The sequence below is a fragment of the Narcine bancroftii genome, chromosome 3 (assembly GCF_036971445.1).
Source record: "Narcine bancroftii isolate sNarBan1 chromosome 3, sNarBan1.hap1, whole genome shotgun sequence".
Classification (NCBI taxonomy): domain Eukaryota; kingdom Metazoa; phylum Chordata; class Chondrichthyes; order Torpediniformes; family Narcinidae; genus Narcine; species Narcine bancroftii.
Genome location: NC_091471.1, coordinates 156,972,782 through 156,994,276, shown reverse-complemented (window position 1 = coordinate 156,994,276; position 21,495 = coordinate 156,972,782). Strand labels below are relative to the sequence as shown.

At 40.8% G+C, this 21,495-nt stretch overlaps 1 protein-coding gene across 4 annotated transcripts in view; it reads right to left on the bottom strand.

The window, feature by feature from the left end:
* Positions 1-21,495, bottom strand: part of LOC138757740 (protein phosphatase 3 catalytic subunit alpha) — a 427,419-nt gene that overhangs the window by 122,310 nt on the left and 283,614 nt on the right. For all 4 annotated transcript variants that reach the window (XM_069925516.1, XM_069925514.1, XM_069925513.1 and 1 more), the window contains 3 exons: positions 17,549-17,673; positions 13,456-13,567; positions 8,411-8,556 (listed from right to left, as the gene is read on the bottom strand). In XM_069925516.1, the coding sequence (XP_069781617.1) occupies positions 8,411-8,556; positions 13,456-13,567; positions 17,549-17,673 (383 nt within the window). The remainder of the gene's footprint in view (positions 1-8,410; positions 8,557-13,455; positions 13,568-17,548; positions 17,674-21,495) is intronic.

Here is a 21,495-nt window from a genome sequence, read left to right as displayed (position 1 = left end):
ATATAATTTGGAACTGCAAAGACTGATTCACTCTTGTATGCTGTAGATATACTGAAGTCCACCTCTTCTGCTGTTCCTCTCTTACATTTCCTTTTTTTTGGTCAGAGATATTTGCATTGCCAATTACATCAATGAAAATCTGTCAGCATTTATTAAATTTTAAAAAAACAAGACAAATTAAGACATTATAAACCATTCGCAAACTGGGCACCATGCTGGCTGATACACCCATGCGACATGAGCAACAGATGTGCGGACAAAAGACACGCACAAAGGTATATGAATTGTTATTTCCCCAGACACAGAATTCTTAACATTGGACACACTGAGGAGCACCAGAGCTGAGAAGGAAAGAGGTTGCAAAGTAAATCTCCTAGGCACCTTCGCATTTGGGTTAAAGCTGAATTCCAATTGTAAAAAGGGACATGTAGAAGCATACACAAGCTTAGGACATCACAACATGCTTCTGAGCTAATTCAAAAGTTCTTGAAGTTCAGTTACTGTGATGTAGGAAATATGATCCCTAGCATCTATGAAGTCATCTCACACACATTAATGCACGAATCTTTAATAAAAATATAGCCACTTGAAGCAACAGTTTAGGGGAAGAGGGAGTAGGGAGTCACATATATAGATTAAAAATATTGTATTTTTAGTATATATGCTATTTATAATGTCATTTATTGTGTGCACTGTGGTCCAGAGAAATGCTGTTTCATCTGGTTGTATGTGTACAGTCAGGTGATAACAAGCAAGTATAAATATTTCAGAATAACTTACTCAACTTTATAAGATACCCAAGGTTATAGAATACCATTCATCAATCTCATAGTCTGCAAGAAGAAGCTGTTTCCAAGCCTGCCAGTCCTAATTTTAATGCTCCTGTACTTCCTTCTTGATAGTAGAAGGTCAAAGATACTGTATGATGGATAGTAGGAGTCCTTTGGACCTAAGGAATGCTCCTGGTGAATGTCATCAGCAGAGGAGAGAGGGAGAGAGAGAACTTCTCAGCTATTTTGACTTCCAGTCTGATGCTTTGCAGCTACCATTCCATACAATGATGCAGCCAGACAGGACACTCTCAATTCTGCTCATTTTAAAATGTGGTCAAGATGGGAGCTGGTGGCCTTGCCCTCCTCAACCTCCTTTGCAAATATAGGTGTTGCTGAGCCTTCTTGACAAATGAGGAGGGGCTGTGGAGCTAGGATAGGCCATCCTTTATAATGACATGAAGGAACTATGTTCTCTCCATGACAGATCATTGACATGTAATGGAGAGTGATCGGCTTTAATCCTCCTGAAGTTCACAAACATCTCCTTTGTCTTGAGATTCAGGCTGCTGTTATTGCACCATTTTATGAGCTGACCAGCCTCCTCTCTGTAAGCCAACTCATCAATGTTGATGATGAGGCCAACTATAAACTTGATGATTCTGTTTTGTACTGAATCTGGTAGAGCGGTCATGAGTCAGCAACATTTACAGTACCATCAAGAGCACATAGCCAATGCTCAGCACGATGGACTGGAGATTTTGCTGCCAACCCAGACTGGTGTTTCAGATAAGAAATCCAGGATCCCATTGCACAGAGGGCTGTTGAGTTCCAGTGAGGACAGTTTATCCACCAGGCCAAGGAAACAAAACCCTTTGAAAACTTGTACAATCATTGTTAGTATCATACAGATAAAAACAGTTGATAAATCTATTAAGGAGAAAACTATTCCCTTGGTTCAGAAGTCAATGTGAGGAGACAAAGACCAAGAGGTCCAGAAAAACATCTTCATGTGTAGGGATCTAAGAAAAAAAGAGAGTGAGCTCTCTTTGGGGGTCTTGCCTCTCTAAAGGTCCATATAGACCACTTAATTAATTGAATCACTGCAGATCTACTTACAACTCTTTTGATGGTTTGACACACTGAAGCAAGGGACAATGATAGGTAGTACCACAACAGACTGGAAATAATCCCTTACCATCACTCATATATGAAACTTTCTATTATTTTAAAACTTCTTTTGATTTTTTTTAAATCCAGTTAACCTATCCCACATCAACATATGCAATTATCCCTCTGGCGAGGGAAGTACCTGAAATTTAATCAGAGCCACCTCCACACAGCAGGCTGGTGGCTGGGATACCACACGAGTATCACGAACACCATCCCACCTGCCAATTTATGATGCAGACAGCTGAAGTACTAAAGCCTGCAGCATTGTCACCACCAGAATGCTTTCAGACATTAAAAAAAATCAACCTATTGTACAGCAAGTACAACATTCACCAATTCTGGCTTAAGCTACTGCTCTGAGTGTTTACTGTCTTATCCCAGAGCAAACTCTCAGCATTCCTTCCAACATTTCTTCCTGCACTGTGGAACATAATTTCAGAATCAGAATTTATTGTCATGAACATACCACAAAATTCATTCTTTTGGGGCAACATCACAGTCCAAACCTTACAAGATAAATAAAAAAAGATGCTAGAAAAAGTCAAAGTAAGGTGGTTACTCTGTGATTCATTGATCATTCAGGAACCAAATGCCTGAGGAGAAGAAGCTTGTACCACTGCGTGCTCGTCTTTAGGCTCTTTTTCCCCAAATGGTAGCAGAGTGAAGAGGGCATGGCCTTGGTGGCAGTGGTCCTTGAAGTTAGAGGCTGTTGGCCCCTTGATGAGGACTGGTTTGTGTTCTCCTGATTTCCTCCTGAAGTCCACAGTCATCTCCCTGGTATTACTAATGTTGTGTGTAAGGTTGTTGGTGTGACAAAATGCAACTAGCTGACCCATCTCCCTCCTGTATGCTTCCTCATTGCCGCCTGATTCTGCCGACAACAGTAATGTCATTGGCAAATTTGTAGATTTGAATTGTGCCTTGCCACAGTTATGAGTGTATAGTGATTAGAAGAGTGGGCTAAGGACGGAGGAGGAAGCATTGATTCCAATTCATACTGACTGAAGTCTTCCAATGAGGAATTCAAGGATCCAATTGCAGAGGTGGGTGCAGAGGCCCAGGGTTTGGAGCTTGTTGACCAGCACTGAGGGAATAATAGTGTTGAAGGCTGAGCTGTAGTCAGTGAAGAGCGCCATATGTATAAGTTGCTGTTTTCTAGGTCCTCCAGAGCGGAGTAGAGAGCCAGTGATATTGCATCTGCTGTGGAGCGATTGTGACAGTAGGCGAATCACAGTGGGTCATCCTTTACTTAGGTACATGTTAATGCTGGCCATGACCCAGCCTCTCAAAGCATTTCATCACAGTGCCCATTTGAAGCAAGTGGGAACTTCTGACTGCAGCAGTGAGATTGAAAATATCCGTGAACATTCTGGCTAGTTGGTTTGCACAGATTTTCAGTACCTTGCCAAGTAGAGTATTTTTGTATTTATTAATTTACAAATATGAATGTTGCTGGGCAGTATTCATGATTATATTCCATTTCTAACTGCCCTGAATGAGAAACATTTGGAGGACACAGGTCAATGAAATGGGATTTTACAATGATTTGGGTGCTCTGTGGCAATGCTCACTGAAGTTAACCCACATAATTCACGATCAAGTCCTGAGTTCGATCAATAGTCTAGCCCTTCAGCTGCTCACCCTCTAGCTGTCCATCCAGTCATGAAGCACATTGCAGTTTCCAAGGTGTTGTATAAATGCAAGTTCTTGTTAGGAAGTCAAGAGTTTTCCCTCCAGAAGTCTATCTTCACATTTACATTGCCAATTAGAGATATGGAAGCAGATATGATAGGAGAGAACAAGAGGCATCAAAGTAGCAAATGAATATGCAAGGATTAGAGGGATATGTTTCAGGTGCAAGCTGCAAAGTTTTGTTTGAACTTGGGCATAATATTCAGCAGACACTTGAGCCAAAGGGCCTATTCCTGTACTATTTCAAGTACCCCTCTTCCACTGCAACTTCTGGCAGAATGGACAGGTCGTGGGAAACCGTCGTCTCAACCACCATCATTTTATCCAATGTCAAATTAGTGCAGAACATTGGACTAATTCTTTTATTGTCATGTTATAGTAGCAAAGGATCATCCAGTGCCCCTAAGAGAAAGAAACAGAGATGCAAAAGAGAATCCCTTCCGAGTCACTGAGTGCCTTTGGATTTGCCTCCAGTCCTTCCGCAGCCTGTGCAGCCACTCCTACTTCTGTTCAATCCATCGACAAGCCGAGTTCCAGATCCAAACCTCTGACAAAATCAGGAAGTCTTCAGCACTCGAGACCCTTCAGGAACCCATTATGTCCTCAGCGCTTTCTCTAATCCCAGCTCAGATACCTGATTCCCTTGAGAAAGTCTCCAGCAGCCCACAACCTGTGTGGGTCCCTGAGCTGCTGAGCCATTGCTAGTCCGCCACCATGGTCACTGCCTGGTAAGGTCGCCTCCTCTTCTTCTTGTTCTCATTGGGTATGTTCTCCCCATTTCTGGTGCCCTGGTCCAGTCTGCTGATCCCTAGAGTCTGCAACCCCTTGTGGCCATTGCCAAGCACAGGCACTGCCATCTTGGGCACAGACCCGTGATTGCAGGATTTAAGTTTATAAACACCATTGGCTCCTTTTATCAGATGGTTTAATACCTGTACGAAGCCACTGGCAATAGGACTGGTCCATTGAATCCTTTGGAGCAGTGCTTGTCATTTGCTTTTGATGCAGCTAACCTTTTCACCATCCCTTTGCCACTTGCTTCATTCTCATTCTCTCTCTCTTGAAGGCCTGAACTGCTTTATTCAACAATACTTGATCACTTCCTGATGCCTGCCACATTTACACAGGTCCTGTCCGACTAAGGAAAGCATGCTCAATACACTGTAACAGCAGCATATTTCCTTGAAACTGATCAGACTGGGAACCCAAATCTTCCTGACTCAGCTGTGGAAAAGGCTTTGAGAAGAAGAGCCAAATAGTGCCTTCTAGAATCCCTGAAAAGGCTGAGGACCCTGTGATATTTGTCTCTGAGGGAGACGTCACAACATCATTCAAGAGCGTGAACCCTCGCAAGGCATCAGACCCTGATGGCGTACCTGGCAGGGTACTGACAATCTGCACCCACCAACTAGCCAGAGGGTTCACGGACATTTTCAACCTCTCATTGCTGCGGTCAGAGGTTCCCAACTGTTTCAAAAGGGCATCAATCATCCCGGTACCCAAGAAGAGTAGACTGAGCTGCCTCAACGACTACCGCCCAGTAGCACTAACTTCTACTCAGAAGAAATGCTTTTAGAGGCTGAGTCATGGCTAGAATTAACACTTACCAAAGCCAAGATCTGGATCCAATGCAATTCGCCTATCGTCACAATTGCTCCACAGCAGATGCAATATCACTGGCTCTCCACTCAGTTCTGGATCACCTCGAAAACGGCAATTCATATATATGGCTGCTCTTCATCGACTACAGCTTGGCTTCCAATACCATTATTCCCTCAGTGCTTGTCAAGAAGGTACAAACGCTAGGCCACTGTACCCCACTCTGAAACTGGATCCTTGATTTTCTCATCGGAAGACCACAGTCAGTACAAATTGGAAACAACATCTCCTCCTCATTGATGATCAACAGAGGCGCACCCCAAGGATGCCTTCTTAACCCACTACTCTACTCATTCTACACGCATGACTGTGTGGCCAGGCACAATTCCTATGCTATCTACAAGTTTGCTGATGACACCACAGTTGTCAGGGGTATCACAGATGGCAATGAGGAAGCGTATAGGAAGGAGGTAGATCAGCTTGTTGAATGGTGTAACGTCAACAATCTTGCACTCAATGTTGGAGATGATTGTGGACTTCAGAAGGAAGTCAGGGGAACACAACCCAGTCCTCCTCAAGGGCTCAGTAGTGGAGAGGGTCAAACACTTCAAATTCCGGGTTGCTAATATCTCCAAGGTTCTGACCTCGAGCTTCCATGTTGATGCAATCACAAAGAAGGATTTCCAGTGGTTATACTTTATGAGGTGTCTGAGGAGATTGGGTATGTCACCACAAACTCTCAAAAACTTCTATCAGTGAGAGCATTCTGGCTGATTGCATCATTGGCTGGTATGGAAGCGCCAACTCTAGAGGGTTGTTAATTCAGCCTACGACATCACAGGCACCAGACCACATCAGAGGACATTTATATGAGGCAATGTCTTAAAAAAAGCAGCCTCTATCCTCAAAGACCCCCACCACCCAGGCCACGCCCTCTTCATTCTGCTACCACAGAAAAAGAAACAGGAGCCTAAAGACGAGCACAAAGACAGGTTCTTCCCCGCTGCCATCAGATTCCTGAATGATCAATGAACCAAAGACATTACCTTACTTTTTGTGCACTATTGTTACTTTGTTTTTATAGTAATGTTGTAGGATGGTTATAATATGAATGTTTACTCTATGACGCTGCTGGAAAACGCGGAATTTCATGACTTGTTCATGACAATAAATTCTGATTCTGCTTGTGACATCACATACAATCCTGAGATTCTTTTTCCTGAAGGCCAGGCAGAATTTCCACTTATTGATCGTGCAAAAAACTGTATTCAACAAAAGATACGTATACAAAAGAGAAAGATGTAAACAAACTGCAATGCAGAAAATAAATGTTCAATAATAAATAATGTGGAAAGTAAGAGTTCTTAAATGAGTCTCCGATTGAGTTTGTTGTTTTGGAGTCTGATGGTAGAGGGGTAGCAACTGTTCCTGAGCCTGGTGGTGCGAGTCTTGCGGCACCTGTACCTCCTTCCAGATGGCAGCTGCTTGAACAGAGCATGTCCTGGGTGGTGTGGATTCTTGATGATTGCTGCTGCTCTCCGTCAGCAGCGTTCCATTTAGATTCTTTTGATGGCGGGGAGAGCTGTATCTACTTCTTTTTGCAGGGCTTTCCGCTCAGAGGGATTGATGTACCATACCAAGCCAGGATGAGAACTTTCCACTACACATCCATAGAAGCTTGCCAAGGTTTTCGAGGTCATACCGAACCTACACAAACTCCTAAGGAAATAGCTGACATGCTTTCTTCATGATGACATTTGTATATTGGGTCTAGAAAAGGTCCCCTGAGATAGTGACTCCCAGGAATTTAAATTTGCTCACCCTCTCCACCTCTCTTTCAATCGTTTTATTGGATTTTGTGGAAAAAGAACACATTGTACAGAGAACACAAGGTTACCAAATATGAAGAACATAAATACATTTCTAAAAATAAAATAATAACGATATACCCATTCCCCATACAATGTTGTTGGAATGACAACAAAAAAAATGATCATACACCTCTAGTTTTCCCCTCCTAGACTGCTAAATCAGCTCCTTGGTTTTGGTGCCATTGAGTGCAAAGTTGTTGTTAATACACCATTCAGCCAAGTTTACAATCTCCCTTCTCTCTGCTAATTCATTGCCCTTTATTTACAACACACAACCATGGTATCATCAGCAAATTTGTAAATGACATTTACTGTTGTTCTGGGCCACAGTCATAGGTATTAAGCAAGTAGAGCAAGGAGCTAAAAACACAGCCCTGATAATCCATGAGGAAGGTTTAGTTTCTAATGTTGCACTCAACATTCTCATGGGCAACACTGAACTGATCAAGAGCCAATCCAGGGACCTAAGCACAAAACCCAGTCTGACCCTCCTGTGCAACATTGAGACAGAACTCTACTGTTATAGCTCTTCCGCCTTGAACATGTTAAACTGAAACCTCAACTTCATTCTTAGATGGATATAATATTTTCAAGTGGAAAAGTTTTCCACAATGCTGTGCTTAGCATCTGGTCCTGGAATAGATTTGGGCATTAACCACATTCCATTTTAAACATTGACTTCTCCAGATTCCATTAAACCCCTCTTCCCCTATCCCTGTCTCCTTTCCTTCAGATTCCCACCAGTTTTCCTCTGCATTCAGATCCCTCCCCACCTCCCATCATCTCAGCTTTTTACTCTTCTACCTCCTCACCCATATGCACCTTTGACCTCATGCCAGTTGGCCTGTCTCCCCTAACCCCTTGCCACTTCCTCCTGCTTCTTCTCTTTCCCCACCCCATCTTTTTATTCAGGCATCTATCTGATAAAGGCTTGACAAAGGCTTCAGACTCAAAATGTTGGTTACTTTTTACTTCCTATAGATGCTGAATTTCTCCACCAGTTTTGTGGAAATGCATTATGTTGCCTGATCAGTGATCCAGTCATCGAATTCCCCACCCATCTGTGCCAGATGAAGTGCTACACCTGAAGGCCTGCAGTGATTTGAGGCAGAGCTCATCACCAATATCGTTAAGGCAATTAGAGTATGCAAAGATCACCAGCCTTGCCAGACACGACTGCATCCATGAATGAATTAGAACACGATAGAAAAATTACAACTTGCAAATTATGCATTTTAAATAGGCAGTGAAGATGGCAAAACAAAACAATGGTTCCTTTCAGGGTAAGGCAATGAATATACTTACTTTCTTGATGTCTTCTAAGGTGTTGACCTCAGGGGAAAGCCCACCATGTACACACAAAAACTGCTGGTTCATAAGTGCAGCCAATGGCAAGCAATCAAAAGCATCCATGCAGGCATCATATATTCGTTCTGAATATTTAATTTTACCTAGAGCAGGAAAACAGGTAAAAAATTTATACTCAAATTCAAAATGGGGTGAAACAACAGCTATTTCCCCTGCAGATGAGTCCACATATTTGCTGAATAGAAAGCCACAAAATAAAACTGCTGGGCTGCACTCCTACAAAAGCACTGGAATGTTCCAGATTGATTATTTACTTTTACCTTAAAAATTCAATGGCTCTTGCCTTAATGTTTGGATGTGGCAAAGCACTTCATTCTTTTATAACCACACTGCTCCACTGGAGGTTTGTGCACAAGCTCAGGTCCCCATATATCCTAAAGAGGCAATGGAGAAGATGCAAAGAAAGGAAACAAGGTTGGCACCTGATCCAAGCAGTTATGCTCAAGAAGTGATGAACTGGCTGATGTCTTTCTTCTGGAAATTGAGACGGCAGAGACAGGTATTTACAATTACAGGAGGGACTGAAGTGTCAATTGAGACACAAGGAGACCCAAGACAAAGATAGTCAGCAATAAATGTAAAAATTGATTCAGAAGGAACATCTTTACACAGAATGAAAGCTTTTGGACTATGTTCCATATAGAGTTCCGAGGCACATTCCATAAGTATGACCAAATTAGGGGTTTCAACAAAAAAAAAGCACTTTTGCAACTCATTCTCAAGCTACCAGGAACAAATGATAGGAAATTTCTAGTGAATATTTATTCTAAGTTTATGTTCACCACCTGTTAAGGCCAGATTAATATCAAGTCACAAAACTGCAAAACAAATTAAAGAATACAAAAAGATGACTCAGTTACAAAAATCATGAAGCTACCAAGTTGTTTAAAAACCATATGGTTTACTGATGTCCTTCTTTCAGTACCCAGTCTGGCTCTTTTCTTTGACTCCAGAAAACCAATGATTCTTAATTGCAATTGGAGTTGAACAATAAATACCACCTTGTTAGCAACACCTCCAATCCCACAAGTGAAACAAAACAATTGGTGTGCTTTATTCTGGAAGGATGTGCACGCCTTGGAATGAGCAAAGTGGATTTATCCGAGAGGGAAAGTCTCCAGCAGGACAATGTGAAAGAGAGGTTACAAAACCCAGCATAGTATCCCATAGGATTTAGACAGTGAAGGGAGTGGATATGAAATAAAAGAGGAATTTGAAAACATTTAATCTCTCAAAGGAAACAAAAACTTAAATTTTTGTAGCAGCCTTAATGTTACGAATATGCTCACAGACACAAAGTACTTTGAAATTATTCATTTCAGAAAATGGAATGTTAAAGCCATCATTTAAATGGGGGAAGATGTCAAAGGAGCAGAGATTAAAAATCCAGAGATTAAATTAAGCCAGTGTGAAGAGGACAGGGTGGAGTGGTTGGGGCAAGAGGACCCATTTGGGATCAGTGAATCAGGCATGAGGAAAACATGGTGGACAGAAAATTGGCAAATACCAAATAGAAATGCAAGAAAAACCAAGGGGTCAAGTGGAGGAAGATGAGCTATGCAGGGTGGAGTGGGTGATTAGGCTGCCAATGCCAGAAGCTGATACAAGAATGTGAGAATTGTGATCAAAAGATGGAAATGAAGGGGGTGGGGGAGAGGACAGTTGAACAAGAAAGAGATGAAAAATGCTGTGGGAGAAAAGGGTGGAGGGGGCAAAACAATTTTGGCTCAAATTGTCGACCATTCTTTTTCTCCCACTGAAGATGTTTAACCAATTGTTCCTCCAGCAAACAGTGTTTAGCTTCAGATTCCAGAATCTGAAGTCTCCTATGCATCTTGTCCAGGAGGATCTGGGTTTTAGCAGACAAGTGCAGAAGTGGCAAGAAAGGCAAATGGCCTATAGGCCTGTATTTCAGGAGGTTTAGCATTTAGAAATACATACATGTCACGTTTTTTCAGGGTGTTGATGAGGCCCCTTCTGGAGTACTGTATGTAGCTTTGGTCCACTTATTTAAGTAAATACATATGGCATTGGAGATAGTCCAGAAGAAATCACAAGGCTATAACATGGCATGAGAAAGTTGTCTTATCATGTGGCTAAACAAATTAGATCTACACTTTTTTGGAGTTTAGAAGAATGAGGGCTTATCTTATTGAAAGACAGAAGATTCTTAAGGAATTTGTAAGGGTAGATGTTGAGAGGTTTCCACTTCAAACAAAAGATTATAATGACAAGCTAACTCACAAAGCATGATGACTCTCAAATGGAGAAATTTTGAGAGATGAAGGAATAGGATGATATTGGGGAACTAGCATAGAAGAGGTGTTGAGGCTAGCAGAGATCAGACATGATCATAACAAAGGAAAGATCCCAAGCACTGGTTTCAAATAGTGTCATGAAATCTGAAAAATTAAATTAATCTTTTGCTAATTATATGGACGAACATTTTTAACATGGGAGTGCACACCTTTGAAGAGAAGCTGAGGACTGAACCTCTACTGTTCTCTACTGTTTTCCTGCTTACTTCCTTGCATCAAGCCTTCATAACGTTTGTTCAGAGATAGAAATTCAAACTCAATTTCCCATAAAATATCAGTGATTCACCACCAAATTTTGATGGAAACTATCTTGCACACACAATGAAAATCTTTGTTGATCATGAACATTTGTGAAAGAGTTCAAGACATGTAAATGTTTACATTTTTTATCATTCTGATATTTTTTGTGCTCAAGCCTCTTCCACCCCCAAGATCTAGTCACTCTGTGCATTGGTGACTTGCTTCAGTGCATTGTTGGCAGCTGTGACCAGCAGAGGAAGTTATAAACTCTAGACTTCCCTCCTAAAATCTCTGTTTTGCCAGCTTTTAAGCTGCACTTCAAAATTACTCCATGGGCAAACTTTGGGCACCTTGCAAGGGACACATAACTGCAGGCAGTTGCTATTAACAAAGCTTTTGGGATTGCACAACAGTGAATGATAGGCATACAATTTTATAGAACTGGCAAAAGATGAATTTGCTTGGTTGTCAGTTGTGGAGGGTGAGAGGCAGGTAGGTTCTCAAATTTGATTCATACGAAGTACAGGTATACGATCCTTTATCTGGAACCCTTGGGGGACAGTGTGTTCCGAATTTCAGATTTTTCCGGATTTCGGAAAGCCCACCCGAATTGTGCGGCTGTATCCACCCCCACCCACTTCCAGTCACCCAGCCGTCTCCACTGACTGCCGGTCCCTCAGCCGCTCGAAGGTCTCACCCCAACCGCGGTCCCCCGGCCGTCCCCCCCGACGGCGGTCCCCCGGCCGTCCCCCCCGACGGCGGTCCCCCGGCCATCCCCCCGACGGTGGTCCCCCGCCGCCCCCCCCCCGGCCATCGGCCGCCTCTCCCAACCGCCGGTCCCTTGGCCGCCTTTCCCAACTGCTGGTCCCCACTTGCCAGATTTTGGAGCTTTCCGGATTTTAGATGTCCGGATAAAGGATTGTGTACTGTAGAGATTTCTGTTTTGCAAAGAAATACCCTGCCAAGATTTTAATGAGAGCATGGCTTGGCTCTGGAACAATGGGTTTTCACCATAGGATTCTTGACAGTAGCTTGGTTGTTCCAGGATGGAGTCAAGCAAACTACATTCCACTCTAATTATTCTTTAAGCAAAACATCAAGGCAATAGAAAGCAGCCATGGTATTATCACATTCTTTCTGATTAAAGAAATCGTCCAAATGCAGCTTCCGAACTCTCAAATGTCTGAGCATGAGATGAAGTTCACCGTAAGTTCTAATCTATCTTAGATGACAAAAGTTATACATGAAAGTCTGCAGTCACCATGGTTGAAGTAAAAACACAATGATGGAGAAACTCAGCAGGTCAAACAGTATACTTTATATAGCAAAAATAAAGACACATAACAAATGTTTCAGGCTTGATAAAATCTTGGCAGGGTATTTCTTTGCAAAAGAGAAATCTCTACTCCACATGAATCATCTTTGAGAACCTGCCTGACTCTTGCCCTCTGTAACTGACAGGTACCTTGGTGAAGGGCTCAAGCCCGAAATATTGGTTATATACTTTAGCTTTGTTATATAAAGTACCCTGTTTGACCTGCTGAGTTTCTCCAGGTTGTGTTTTTAGATGCCAAAGGATGCTTCACACTTGCCAGCAGACTAAACAGTTCTTCTTCTTTGGCTTGGCTTTGCGGACGAAGATTAATGGAGGGGTAATGACTAAACAGTACTCCAGCTCCAAACCCCAACAGATTTCTTTAATGATCTTGCTCACTGCCTGTGCCCTCACACTCACCCACTCACAAATTCTTTTGTCAGCTGTGCCAACAGATGTGCTACTTACAGCTGTACAGAACGAGGCAGAGGTGAACACACACTCTTGGCATCAATAGTTTTAAATTACAAATCACAAAGCCTCCAAAATAAAATGAGACTTCAGTGGAGCTTTTGTGAAGCTGTAGTTTTGACTATGCCTGTACTGAACGACGTGTGTGTCATATTTTAGCTAGTGTTGCACTCCCCTACTGTCCCCCAGATTGTCTTTATATGTCAATTGATGAAAAATCTGTGCTATACACATTGTGACATGCACAGATAAAATTACAGCTTGCACTAACTGAATCCCCCCCACAAAACCTCTTCTGAAGTCTAATTTTCAAACTTCACCCTTTCAAGTATCCTCATTAGACAATTGAAAAAATTGTTTCATAAAGGTTAATGACCTTTATGAAAACTTTCCCTCATGTAATGACTATTAAATATCCTTGAACCTTGTCTATACCAGCTCTATACCTCACCAAGTCCCACACTACTGAGGCTATTCTGGTAAACCTCCTTTGCACCCTCTCCAACAGCCTTCCTAACGCAAGTGCCCTGATCATGACTTCCAGCCCAACGCTAATTAATATATTGAGTGATTCTGATCATTAATCATGGGTCAGTGCAGGAACATTAAGGTAACAGAAATAAGCAGTCCATACTTACATTCCTGTTTAAAGGTGAAATATTCTGTCAAGTGCCGACATTCATGATTCCCACGAAGCAAAAACAATGTTTTTGGATATAAGATTTTCAAGGCCCAGAGGTATAACACACACTGAAATACAAATTAAATCTCTGAGTCTCAAATAAAGTCACCAGAGAAATGCACACATAAATGAGCTGAGACAGTTTGGCTCACCAAAGAAACCTGAATAAATCTGTCAACCTACTGGGACATCTTATAGACATAATCATGAATAGTATGTGGAAACACTAGCCCAACTTTAATGAAGACACATGAGTAATTCCACCATCAATCAGGACTGGAGACAACACAACTGTAAACAATGAATTGTTTTCAAGCCCTCAATGAATTTCATTGTAAAAGTAGGTCTGCTGTTACCAAACATTTCTAAAGATTCAGCTGAGCATTCCTTTCCTGGACTAATAAAGTTTTAAATAGACTCCTGTTTCCTTGAACCAGAATGTCTCTCATAGTAACCATGATTTTAATTAAGCTCCTTTGCTTAATTATATGTATATAAGCCAATGATCCCAACAAGATTGAAGTTTCAGTTTAAAAATGATATTTGGAGTGGGATGATGAACAAGACATTGTCTAAAGACCAAGACATTAATGGTTTTGATATTAAACATCATAAGAACCAATTCATTACACTAGCCCACTGAATTGCATCAATCGTATATGTTGGTGTATAAATCAACCAGCGTATAAGTTGACCCCCCTCCCCTTCAGCCTCATTTTAAGTGTTGTATGGTATATCTGGCGTAAAAGTCAACCTCCATTTTCTGGCTGCCTGAGGTGCCCCACTGACCAGAGTCCGTCGACCCCAAAAGCTTGCAATGCTTGAGATGGGCCATTGACTGGCATATACGTTGACCCCCATAGATCGCGGGGATTGATCTACTGGGCTTTGGCTGGAGGTGATTGCTATCACAGAAGGTCCATCAACACAACGCAGCATGTGACGAAAGTATGAAGTGAGCTTTAAGTTGAAAGTGATAGAAATGGCCAAGAAAACTAACAACTGAGCTGCAGCGAGAAAATTTAATGTGGAAGAGAAGGTGGAAAGAGATTGGAGGAAGAAAGAAGAGATTAAGAAAATTACCAAAAATACCAGAATGGGTACGTGAACAGAGGCAATATTGCTACATAGTCATCCAAAATAAAATAAGAACATTTGTACTGCAGTGGGCCAAGTCACACACAGACCTCAGTGATGATTTCGAGGCTACAGTAGACTGGTGCAGTCGTTTCATGAACAGGAAAAATCTGGTATTACACCAAAAAAACAAAATTCCACAGAAACTACCAAAAGATCTTGATCATAAAGTTGTAAGTTTTCATCAGTTTATTATACAGAATGAGCAGAAACACCAGTTTGCATTGGCAAATATCGGAAACATGGTCAAAACCTCCAATGAATTTTGACATGATAGACAATAAAAAAGTGGAATGAAAAAGTGTTAAAACTGTGCAATTCAGAAGTACAGTCCAGGAAAGGACCAGGTTTACCATGGTGTTATCGTGCATGGCCAAGAGGACAAAGTTAAGACTCATGGTAATCTTCAAAAGCAAAATTAAACCGAAAATGAAATTCCCTGCAGGTATTTTTGTACATTTTCATGAGAAAGGGTGGATGGATAAAAATGGTGTAAAATCATGGATAGACAATGTGTGGAACAGGCAGCCAGGTGGTTTTCACAAATTTTGCTGGCCTAGGATATGCTTCGTAGCCACTTAACTGAAAACACAAAAAGAAGATTAGCATCACATCATACTTACATGACGGTTATCCTGGGTGTTTGACATCTAGAGTGCAACCTCTCGATGTCTGCTTGAACAAGCCATTCAAAGACCATGTTTGCGAGGAATGTCATTTACAAAAGGAAGGGCAATGTGTGCTGCATCACATGATGTGCTGTGTAACTTTGTGCTCAAGGCATGGGACAAAGTTAAAGTAGAGACTATAATAGTTTAAAAAATGCTGTATCTCTTGTGCAATTGATGACATGGAAGATGATTTATTGTGGGACACTGATGACGAAGGGCATACAATGACTGTTTAAACAGTAAGAGTATGGATGAACTTACTGCCATCTTTGCTTTAAATGTGTTGTTTTCAGACAATGATAGTGATTTTGAAGGGTGCTAATTGTGTCGTTGTTTTCAATAAAAATCTCAATGAAAATCTCCCGCAGTCAGATTCTTTTTGTTTTTTCAAGGGTCAACTTATGTGCCGAATCGGTGTTTCAAGGGCCAACTTAAATGCCAAATCGGTTTTTTAAGGTTGGACCTATACACCAGATCAGCAAGGTTTGGATTTTGAGCTGAACTTAAGGCCTCAAAAGTATAAGTTGACCCCCATTTTTTTGGATTTCACAACTCAATTTACATGCTGAAATAAATAGAATATACTAACTGCCAGAATCTCAGGATGCCCCAAGTGGATATTCCAGCTAATTAAGCACAATTGATATGCAAGGATGGTACAATAGTGATCCATTTCTAAATATCAGGCTCGGGGGCAACTCATTAATTGTCAGATAGGCTGCTTTAACATGACAACAATGAGGACAAAAACTGGCCAGGCACTTGTTACATTTCCAACTTCGTCACAGGTTCTCAACACTGCATTACATGAGCTGAAAAACACTGGAGTTGTCCTGAGACTGTGGAAGATGCACTGTGACAACTGGTCATTCAGTCTCTTTCCAGTAGGTGACCAATCTACCCTCAAACACAGCAGCCACATATTCATATATACAGTTAATAAACACCACCCATTTCCCCTCATCATTGCCAATTCTCCTAACCAGGTCAACCCTCACTCCACATTCTTGTAGACCACTCTTCATGCAGGCATGCAGATTTGTCAGGACTGATCTGGATAACAACTTCTAATCTCAAAATCAAAGCCCTGCCACTTCAAATCTGTTGCTCTGAAGTTGAAACAATCAAATGGATGCCTATCTGTTTATGTCATCTCTGATGGTTGATAATGGAATTAGTCCCTTCATGTGGAATGGATTTCTGTCAAAAGATGAGAGAAAAGGAAGGACATAACAGTAGTTAGTCCAAAGACTGCTAGTCAATGGCAGTTGTCAAGAATGGAAGTGATGAGAAGACAGGGCATAAAATATTAAAAACCAACATTAACAATTTGGTGCTGGTATTAAGCATTGTGCTTTGGGGCATAAATATTGATGTGGCATATTTAATCCTAAAACGTCCCAAGATGTTGTAGAGGAAATATTAAAGATATTTTTCTCCAAGATTATTAATGAGACATTAAGCGGATGGACCAAAATGTGGTTAAAGAGTGAAGTTTGGAGGATGTAAAAGGTTGGAGAATATAAAGGATAATGGAGAGACTTGAACTGAATGCTGCTGGGTTAAAAGCCAGTGCAGATGAGCAAACAATGGAGTGAATGAGATGGTGCAAGATCAGGTACAGAAGCAGAATTCTGGGCAAGTGTGGAAAATGGAGGATCTTCTTCAAGAACATTTGAATGGTCAAGATTGGAGGTAACACTTTGCACTTGGATAGCAGTGAATATTTATTGCACTAGGTTAACTGTGAATATATATTATCTATTATTTGCATTTATTGCCTCTTTTTTTAAAACATTTTTTTATTTTTCACACTAAACCATATTGACCAAGATACATACAGACATTTTTCTTCTTAAATATATAGTGTCGTTTTCTCCCCCTTTTTCCCCCCTCCCTTCCCTCCCTCCCACACTCCCTTCCCCATTTATTTAAAGTTCAATCTATAAGATACATTAAACCCATTAAACAATGTTGTCTATTACCTCTTTTTAATTCAATTAAGTATGCTATTGTAAAATAAAGTTGATTTTGTAGTTTTTTTTAAAATCTGTTCAGTTGCACCAAGTAAGAATTTGTGTATGTGTACATTGTATGATGGACAAGACAACAAACTCATTATCTACAATGGGGCAGATGAAATAGAACTAGGTCAGAGAGAAGCAGATATTAGCCTCTCTCCCACTCCCACCCATCCCTGTCTCCAGCCATATATAAATAAGTAGGCTCAAATGCACTCACTTCAATGCTAAAGTAACCTCTGTCCACGTAGTCACCAAGAAAGAGGTAGCGAGTAGATGCAGGGGATCCACCAACTTCAAACAGCTTCATCAAATCGAAGAACTGGCCATGGATATCGCCACAAACTAAAAAAGATCAACAGAGAGATGAAAGTTCTTTGTCTTCCCCCTCTATAGAACACACAGATAATGTTATATTTGCATAAAAACAAAAATCACCAAACACTTCCATATACTGGACACCAGCTGAAAATATATGGAGGCATCATATCTAATGCTCTAAAACTTCAGGTCATGACAACTTGTTGGTTGCTGTTGCTGGACCCATGTAACTATTACTTATTTACTACACAACAAAGAAATGTTCTCCAATACAACCAGAAGTTCCATTGGCCAGCAAATAAATGTTTAGCATTGAAAGTGCAAAGTACATCATGACATTTCCTAATGACTTCCACACCACAGTAGTTTTTACACTTCACCAGGTAGGCAAAACCCAGAAGACGTGAAAGATGCTATACAAATAAAGCCCATTATTGGATTTTCAAACTGATAGTTCACCTTAAAAAAATAGTAACTGCAAATGAGATAGCAACTAATAACACACCTCACACAAAATGCTGGCTATTAATTGGCTACTAATTATGGACAAGCAAAATAACAACATTGTTTTTTTTTTAACGTGAAGGATGACTAAATAAACTTGATTTAAAGGCAGTGCCTCGCACATCTATGAAGCATTCACAATAGTTTTCTCCTTTGAGATGCCTGTAGTAGGTAGTCTAAACCTCAGAGACAAGGAGGGCAGGGATCACTGCCGCTCAAGTGAATTAGCTGGACCATGATCTTCAAACACACTTTTCTTCAGATAGCCAAAAGATGTGATGGTGATTTCATCAAGGTCTGACTTCACAGAGATTATGGCTGACATCCATAGTTTTTAGAATTTCTTTGTGGATTATTGCCAGGGAACTGTGTAGTACAGCAGGTAATGGGTGGGCTTTTATTATGCGGAAACTCAAAGCCATTCTCTTGCAGACTTCAGTGAACGAATTGAAGGTTTGATGCTCATGCCTCTGAACATACAAGCTTCATGTGTGCTGCAGCTTGGAGAATGAAGTGATCTATCTTTTGTTGTGGTGGCAAAGTAGGTTGGACAATTTCCCCTTGGTTCTGTAGATCAGCTCCACACCTGCAGGAAGCTCATTGAAGGGATGGTGCAGTATTGTGCCCAGGTTAAGATGCCACAGGGCAATGGCACAGGTAACTTTGCAGTTATCTGCACTGAGATCATGTCAGTCAAGGATGTAGTGTTAAAATCACGTAGCAGAGATACAATAGGTAAACTTTGGAATATTCATAATGTTTGATTGGTGCTCTTATACTACCGTTAGTTTCACGTAGAAGGCCATTCGACCACTCGTATTAACATCTCCCTGCCTTTGACCAGTTTTCAAAATTTAAATAAAATTACTTTTATGGGTGACACTATTAAATGTCTTGGGAAATAGATTTCCAGTAAGCATGCTGCTCTTGCTGCCATGACAAGCATATGCAAAAATAATGAGTGCAAGAGATCAACTTTCTTGAAAGCAATAAACCCTGATGCTCTGTCTGTTGACCATCCCTCTGCCTCCACAGATACTACTTGACCCACCGAGTTGCTCTAGCAGCTTGTTTTTGTGTAGATTACAGCATCTGCAGTCACATGTCTCCAAGCAATAAATTCTGTGTGCACTGAATATTTGTAGCACCATCGTTAGTCTAAATGAGAACTAGCATTCAATAAATTATCCAGTAGAAACTTATTAGAAAGCCCTATACAGTGTCTGAAGTGACACATTGCAATAATTCTTTTGAAAAAAAAGCACACATTAATGTATACGACACCACTGTATCCGATATGAATAATTTTAAGAATTTATACTAAAATCATAATCTTAAAACTCTCTCATAGAAAACTGAAGGTTTTGTAAAGCATAAACAAAATATAAGAGTGAACTACTAGGACTCAAACCTAAAGTTAAACAAAGGGAATTGAAATAGAATAATAGTTAGAGGCTGCTCAGCCCATCGTCTATGCCCCATATTTCTGCTCTTTCCCAGAGTACTGAAAAAAATCTTTTCACTGTCAATCAAAACCCCTTCTGTAAACTCTTGTTGAATTTATTTTCAACTCCTTCCAAGCAGCCCACTGCGTTCAGTTCACCTGTGATCTTGAGCTTCCTGTTACTGTTACTTTAATCCCACTTCAACTGGTTGGTAAGTGGCCTCCTGCATTGCTACAATGCAGCCTAACATAAGACTGAGGAACAGTCTTGGCATGCTGCAGTCTCTGAACACTACATCGACTCCTCCAATGTAAGCAGCTCACTCTTTCTGTTTGTTTCAGAAGTGGCCATCTCTGCCCGAAATAATTTTGACTACGGTAAGTTTTTCTTCTCCCAGTCACATATTCCAGGCTGCTGGGGCATGCCATACCATCTTCATATACAATATATCAGAATCAGAATTTATTGTCATGAACAAATCATGAAATTCAGTGTTTGCAGCAGCGTCATGGAGCAAACATTCATATTATAACCATCTTACAACATTACTATAAATAAAAAATAAATAAAAATAATAGTGTAGGAATCTGATGGCATCATGAAAGAACCTGTCCTTGTTCCATTGAGTGCTTGTCTTTAAACTCCTGTATCTTTTTCCCCAATGGTAGCAGAGTGAAGAGGACATAGCCTGGGTGGTGGGGGTCTTTGAGGATAGAGGCTGCTTTTTCTAAGTCACCGCCTCATGTGGATGTCCTTGATGGAGTGAAGTCGCAGGCCGAGTTAACAACCCTCTTGAGTTTATTTTTCATACCAGGCAGTGACGCAACCCGACAGAATGCTCTCTATGGTACACCTGTGGAAGTTTTTGAAAGTTTTCGGTGACATACCGAATCTCCTCAGACACCTCACAAAGACTCTGGCAAGCCTTACACAGCATTACACAGACAAAGAATGTGCTCGCAACATCCTCTCTCTTAACCCATCTGGTCTCATTATTCTAACCATTATTCTCTGTGGCTGGAAACTTTCTTTCCTCTCCCAGTTCTGACAAAGGGTCTTGGACCTGAATCATTACCTGATTCTCTCTCCACAGATACTGCATAACCTACTATATGTTTCCAACATTTCCTGTCTTTTTAAAAAAATTCTTTGACCTTTCTTTTGATTGTCTGTCCTAATACCTCCTTATCTGCTTCAGTGTTGAACATTAGTTTCATTCACAAAGCACCTTGGAACATTGGTGGTGTTACAATGACCAGGCTCTCTCTTCATCTCAGTATTTCACACACACACAAATTGCCAGGATCTTCTTGCTTAAGAGATGCTTTGGATTTCTGAACCATAAAACATATCCAATTATCACATCAATGCATTATTGTATTCCAACATTTAAAGAAATAACCTACCAGTTCCATTAGCAAATGAATATGGATTTAAATATGAATAAGAAACCTCTTTGGTGCCCAAATGAAAAATGCTTGATCTCCTTTGAACTATAGTTTTCTGATAAGTTTGCGACAACTTCATAAACTTTTTCAATTGTCAGAGATGAAAAATCATAGATGTCTCAACAGAAAGGTGGACCTGTGCACTGCAGGAGGCAATGAACTACCCACAGAGCCCTGATGCTAACATCAATTACATCAAGGAAATAAGCCCACTCAACATTTCAATCAAAATCAGCGACGAAGCATAAAAGTCAATGAGATAAGCAATTTACTTCATGTACCTGGGTCAAGCACATCAATATCTAACAGGTTCAAAGATCAATATTGGCTAACAATTTATTACTGCACTCAATTTAAAAAAAACACACACAAATGGTACCAGACGTTTTCAGTGGCCCCAATAACTCAGTTATACAAAATCCAATTGTAGAAGCTGAAAATCTGAAGTA